Source organism: Ooceraea biroi, chromosome 9 (genome assembly GCF_003672135.1).
Source record: "Ooceraea biroi isolate clonal line C1 chromosome 9, Obir_v5.4, whole genome shotgun sequence".
NCBI lineage: Eukaryota > Metazoa > Arthropoda > Insecta > Hymenoptera > Formicidae > Ooceraea > Ooceraea biroi.
In genome coordinates this window covers 13,530,075-13,536,074 of record NC_039514.1, presented here as the reverse complement: position 1 = coordinate 13,536,074, position 6,000 = coordinate 13,530,075, and the positions used below count along the sequence as shown (strand labels likewise).

The window sequence follows — 6,000 nt, the reverse complement described above, 5'->3', positions numbered from 1 at the left end:
TTGTGCTTATATATCACAAACGTTGCGAAAATGCTGATAAATGACTCATAATTTCGCACGGTGGATGAGAGCATGGGCTAATTCCTAGACCCCGTTTCCACGAAGCAACATTTCATCAGAGAATTCACCGCCGCCGAATCAATTTGACCAAGTGACAAGGCGCAATCCGTGGGTGGTTTTAATGATTCGATTGAGGCGATTTCAGGATCTTAGCTTGATTGTGTCTAAATGGAGGTTGAAGTCTCTCCCAGCACGATTCGTGGAAACGACAGCTTGTCGTTATCCTGAATTCGCGCTTCTGCTCGAGCAAATAAAGCCCATAATAATGAAAGTCGGACTGAAAACGTGTAGACGTGGACAAAGCGCGCGCTCTATCCTCGTTAATGAACGGCAATAAAAACGTTCACGTAACCACCTGTCCCGTATTCCAGTGGTGGCGGTCTCCTTGAGATCTGTCCTCACGTAGAAGACGGGGTCCTTAGCCTTTTACGTGTCGTCGACGTTGTGTTGGTTACATAACGCACACGCAGCCGCGGCTCGCATGAATGAATACATTCATAAAGACGGCCCGACTCCCGGCGCGCACGTCACACATACACGCATACGAGACTGCAATCTCAATAAGAAAATATGTCTATTATGTTGTTACAATAACGATATCAATTCATTGACCGTCGTGGCACTGAGCGGAGCCCATTGTCTCCAAACGACGCTAGGGTACCCCGTACTCCGGCACCACGTAAGTCGCCCACGAGTAACTTTGCTTCCGAAATCCGAAGCCGACAGTTTGGCATTCACGTGTTCAAAACGTAATTACAGTATTTTTTATCGGTTATTATTGGGATTACATTTTTCCCCAAGAGAGCGCATGTTGATGTGAGATATAACGAGAAGTCATAAAAAGTGACACAGAAATCCTGTGCGTCTATTTTTCAGTTGCTCACGAATTAATTTAATACGAAGAATCATTTGTATTGTCCATATCTGTTGCAAGAAAAGATATTTCTCCAGCGTATGGTGTGCTACGGTTTCGAGTGTTGAATTATCGCGATGCAAAGGGTTAATTGTCTTTAAATCTGACCGGATCAAACCGCACATCTCAAACCATACGTCGCTTCTGAAGACAATTGGTCTGGTCGTTCTATCACGGATCGTACTTCCTCCAGACAAAACTGATATATGACGTTTTAAGTGACGGGGTAGCCGGACAGTACTAGTAATTGAATTTAAAGGGCGGAAGCGAAGAAATCTGGTCCCCTTTCGTATTAACTTAATCAAGCGCAGTTGTCGGTACCGCCGACTGTCGCGGCCACAATAGAGACATTAAATTGTCAGTACGGATTTATTAAACCCGGCGCGGTTTTTATAGCCGTGAAACTGTTCGGATTAGTGACGGTTCATATCATGGCGTGCCCGCGACTTTATCTCCGGATGCTCGTGAGCAAACATTCAGAATGCGTGCAGCTACAAGTAACCAAAATTCCAAACGAGTACTCGGACTCTGAAGTAATCATTATCGCGTGAAGATATCAGTAGAACTTCAATCTTACGCTTCAGGTTTATGCCAGGTATCTTTTAACACCCTTGTGTGCTTTTGCTCGTTACGAAATTAAGATTCTGTGAAGTCACAAATTCTAGCATTGCTCAATAAATCGATCAAGGAACGTTTCCTTCCTACGTGCTATCGCAGCAGATGTCTTACCGGCCTCGCCCTGCTCCTGTTGACGAAAATTATACATGGTATCGGCGCATCAGCTCAGAGAACTCGCGCGCACCATCGGCAGCTTTGATATTTCTTTATTATCGCGGCCGACGTCGGTCAGACTTGGTAAAAGTCGTCATTAGGCGTTCGATAATTTCGACATATGCGAACATCTCGAACGTCGTTCTCGGTAGGATGACTTGTCGATAATTTGGCACCGTTAAGTGCAAGCGCACCTTTTCTTCGGGACACGCTATATCAATACTCACTCGCCCCCCTTATCATTTAATTTACAAGTTTTTGCCAATAATGCACTTTTTGCAATGTTCACGAATGATTTCGAAGAACTTATGATGATCGAAGAATCGAGGTTGAGGCAATCGTGTGCATCAAAGATACATTGCGACGTAATTATTTTATTAATGTGAATGATGGATGACGTGTTCAGCGCGGACCCCACTTTTTACGAGAGCGATTTTTGCATTGAACGTCATCGCAAGAAAAACATAAATAATACTTAATTATCTTACTTATCAGTTTTACGCGCTTGAAATCAATCCAGCGCTACCTGGAACTTGTTTACGATATCTGATATTGTGTAATATACAAAATGCAACAAATTTTAATACTTTGAATTTTAAATATAAAATTTTATTCAGAATTAGACTCCTTAATAACGAGTTGCACTTTGGAATTAAATTGCCTAATAATAATACTCTTTAAGATTATGATTTACACTACACAATTTCGAATAAGGGAAAGAGGATGGTTGGTATCGCAGCGTAATAATTCCGTGCGTAATGCAAAATGTTTTATTAAAGACAAGATTTCGTACAATAAAATAAATTCGTACAACCGTGGAAAAGGCACATAATAAACCTAGCTCGTGACGAGCTAGCGGACGTGGAAATGTACGTTTACCCGTATGTAATACAGTGCACCTGACATACAAAACAAATCGAATCCTCTACAATTAGAACATCGACAATGAGAACGTTGTCGCAATTCCACGTCTTTTTTGATCACTGATGCTATTGGCGTAAACAGTGGCGTAAAACGTCCGGGACAGGCGAGATATTTAGGTGCTATCTAAAAGACTTGTTCCAGGTGATACTTGGTCTTGCATAGTTTCTGCAATCGGGAGATCCCTTCTTCACGATTATCACCGTACTTGGCCTCCCATGCGTCAAACAACATGTTGTAGTATCTAGGCACGTCAAAATATTGCAAGTACTGGTGACTGGTAGTGGTGGGAAAAATCCTTTCGAATCTGCCCAACTGCGTGAGCTCGTCCTCGTACGTGATCAGCTGTCGAACGTCGTCAGGCGTGAGATCGTCGATTATCTCGTCAAGATAGTCCTCCCGATTTCTCAAGTTCGCATACGAAGACTGCTTGTGTCGCTCCTGATAGCTGAGGGTGGTCCGGTGCAATCTATAATCTTGGCACACCGAATCTAACTGATATCTTTGGGTTAGTTTCTCGACATCCTCTGCCGGTATGCATGCGGGCAATTGGAATCCGACTATATTGAAGACATCCTTAATGAGGGGCCCCTTGACGGCGACGTCAAGCGGCGAGGAAGACTGCAGGGATGGTGATATGTTCACCTCGAGCAACCACGGCCTTAGATTCTTGTCCAGTATGATATCGATACCGAAAAGCTCGTAACAAGTATACCTTGAAATTTGATAAGATACGTAAATGAAAAATAACGGTCGAACATTCAAAGAGACACGCATTAATTATAATGCACGAAAACCATTAAAAACGAGCATCTTACATTAATCTTATTTTAGAGAAGAGCTCAAAGAATATAATTGGAAAACCTATGGACATTTACTTATCGATTCAAATCTAATCAATTGTTACGTATTACGGCTGTGTATTAAACAATGGATTCTAATAAAGAATAAAGTAACACAAAGTAAGTAACATGTAAATGTTTTTTCTCACCTCGAGGTTGTATTGGTCCTGGTTAGAGTGGTGATAGGAGACTCGCCTGCTATCATCGTCTTGATGATAATATCCTTTATCGATGCCCGCATCTTTGCCACGTTCACATTTTCCTGCTCAAGGTATGACCACAGGCTCCTCAAAGTCCACTTATGTCCAGTACGAGAGTCCGCGCAGTCGCTGTTGGTGTAAGTCGCGCTGGTCTTGTTGATGCTATAGTTGGTGAGGTGCATGAAGCGGTCGCTGAGGTAGTTGATGTCGTCATTATACTTGACAGATGCAAAACGCACGAGGCCATCCGGATACATGTAGATCTTGAGTGGATTGAAGCTGGTGACGAGCACGTAGAGACGCAGATCGAACTTGGCGTCGCGTATCAGCATCGGTTGCGAGAGGTATTGCTGAACGACGACGGCGCGTTTCTTTGGTATCTGGGACCAGCGGTGAACCACGCGGATGCCGGTGCCGCGCGCGGACGCCGGCGGCTTGATGATCCACTTTTCCTTGCCGCCGTTCTTCTCCCATACTTGACGAAAGACACGCAGATCCTGAGGTAGCACGTAGGTGCGCGGCACGAAGCCGAACTCCCGCTTGCCGTACTTCACCATCATCCGGCTAATGTTACGCGACAGTCGATCCTTCCGACCGATCTGAAAAGTCCCAGGAAAGTGGTTGATTTTTTGGGATTCTCTCAGTGTTTTGAAACAGGCGGAGCTCATGTGCTTGCCCCAGGTACTACACCAATTCCGACCATTCTTCATCAGTCGATACCCGGAATTTTGCACGGTACGACGCACTAATGATGGCGTGATGGTGCTAAGATACCACTTCATGTGCTTCGTCACCTCGCGTGGCAGGGCTGTGTCGAACTTGCAGTCGAACGAGTGAAAGACAACGTAGGGCGCCACATTGTCAAATAAACTTCTGCGGAAGGGTAATTTGTTCTGTTGCTTAGTGTTGCTCGACAGCAGGTCGACATCGATGTCAGGCACGCTCTCTTCGTCGTATTGAGTCTCAGTGCTATCGGAGCTGCTCGCGATGCTGCTAGTGTCGTGTTGATTATATGCGATTACGTCCATTTTTGAATAGTCTGTAACAGACGGGACAAAAGGATTTGTTGAGGAGCGTGTGAGAGTCCGATTATTGACAGATCTGGTGTCTTCTACGTTAGTGGTTTTGACATCTCCATCTTTTGAGAAACGTCGCTCCGAATAATAACGATGGCGCAAACAAACTGACATAATTTTCGTACATCACGCCATCACGCGTAATTAAGGGACGCGGAATCACGTCGGCTTGTCGCTGCCATCGCGCGCGAACGTGTTTAAACAATTAAATGAGTACTGGCAAATACCGTTAATACGGTACAGATACCGTTCTTAAGCATATGCGATCAGCGGAACTGTCAGTGTCGCCCGTGATAAACACGTGTCGCGGCTTGTCGAGAAGTTCGTTACGATCGGTTAAACTCGATATGTAATGTAATGAACGCTGGATAATTATTATCTTCCCACGTGATCATAACATCGTTCTGATCGTTATAAATGGGCTATATGATGAGGATTTTTCACCAATCGATTACAACGTCAAATGTAACAAATTTCGTTGAAAGTTATAATTAAGGAGGACCACGAGCAGCGGCCGGTACTTGTGTATGTTATGAATATATTGTCGCGCATGTAACTGCATGTAATTATTAGCAAAACAAGCAGCTGCAGAGAACCGATTTGCTTGTTGTCGTGGCACCAAGTAGAGTGACACGTAAAACTCGATTAAAATTCAATTTTGCCGGCGGCTTATGTTGAGTCAATCGAAATTTTCGCAGAAATATTTTCTCCCGGCAATCTGTCACTACGTTCTACCTAGAATTCTGTTCAAAGCAAGTAAGTTGGCAGCGCAAGATCTCTACTCTAGATAAGAGATAGTTTTCACGTTGATTATTATTAAAAAAATATATTTTACATTACGCAAAGGTAGTACAGTTATTAAAGCATGCTTTAGATAATCTTGATTACATGTTTCAAAGTATTGATGCAACGCTTTTCTCAGAAATGAGGGACAATCAGCTCGTATTCCTCAGAATACTTGAATAAAAGTATTTTCCAAATATGGTTAAAGAATTATACGTCAAAGAGTGACGTCGAAATTCGATAAAAATCGACTCTCGCGATAACAAAGTCGAATGCTGCGAGTGTAAAGCGATAAGATGTCATTATCACCATCGCTAAGCGGTTTCTGTTCAACAACAATGACGATCGTGACCACGAGGGAAACCGATCCGCCTGAATCGAATGATGCATCGCAGACGCATCAACGTACACGCATAAATGCGTTAATACAAGCG

The 6,000-nt window shown here is 43.6% G+C and overlaps 1 protein-coding gene across 1 annotated transcript in view; it reads right to left on the bottom strand.

The window, feature by feature from the left end:
* Positions 1–2,500: 2,500 nt before the first annotated feature.
* Positions 2,501–6,000, bottom strand: part of LOC105277337 (tubulin polyglutamylase TTLL4) — a 130,449-nt gene continuing 126,949 nt past the window's right edge. The window contains exons 5-6 of the mRNA XM_011335618.3: positions 3,657–4,746; positions 2,501–3,380 (exon numbers count right to left, since the gene is read on the bottom strand). Coding sequence (XP_011333920.2) covers positions 2,792–3,380; positions 3,657–4,735 — 1,668 coding nt within the window. The 5' untranslated portion in view covers positions 4,736–4,746 and the 3' untranslated portion in view covers positions 2,501–2,791. The remainder of the gene's footprint in view (positions 3,381–3,656; positions 4,747–6,000) is intronic.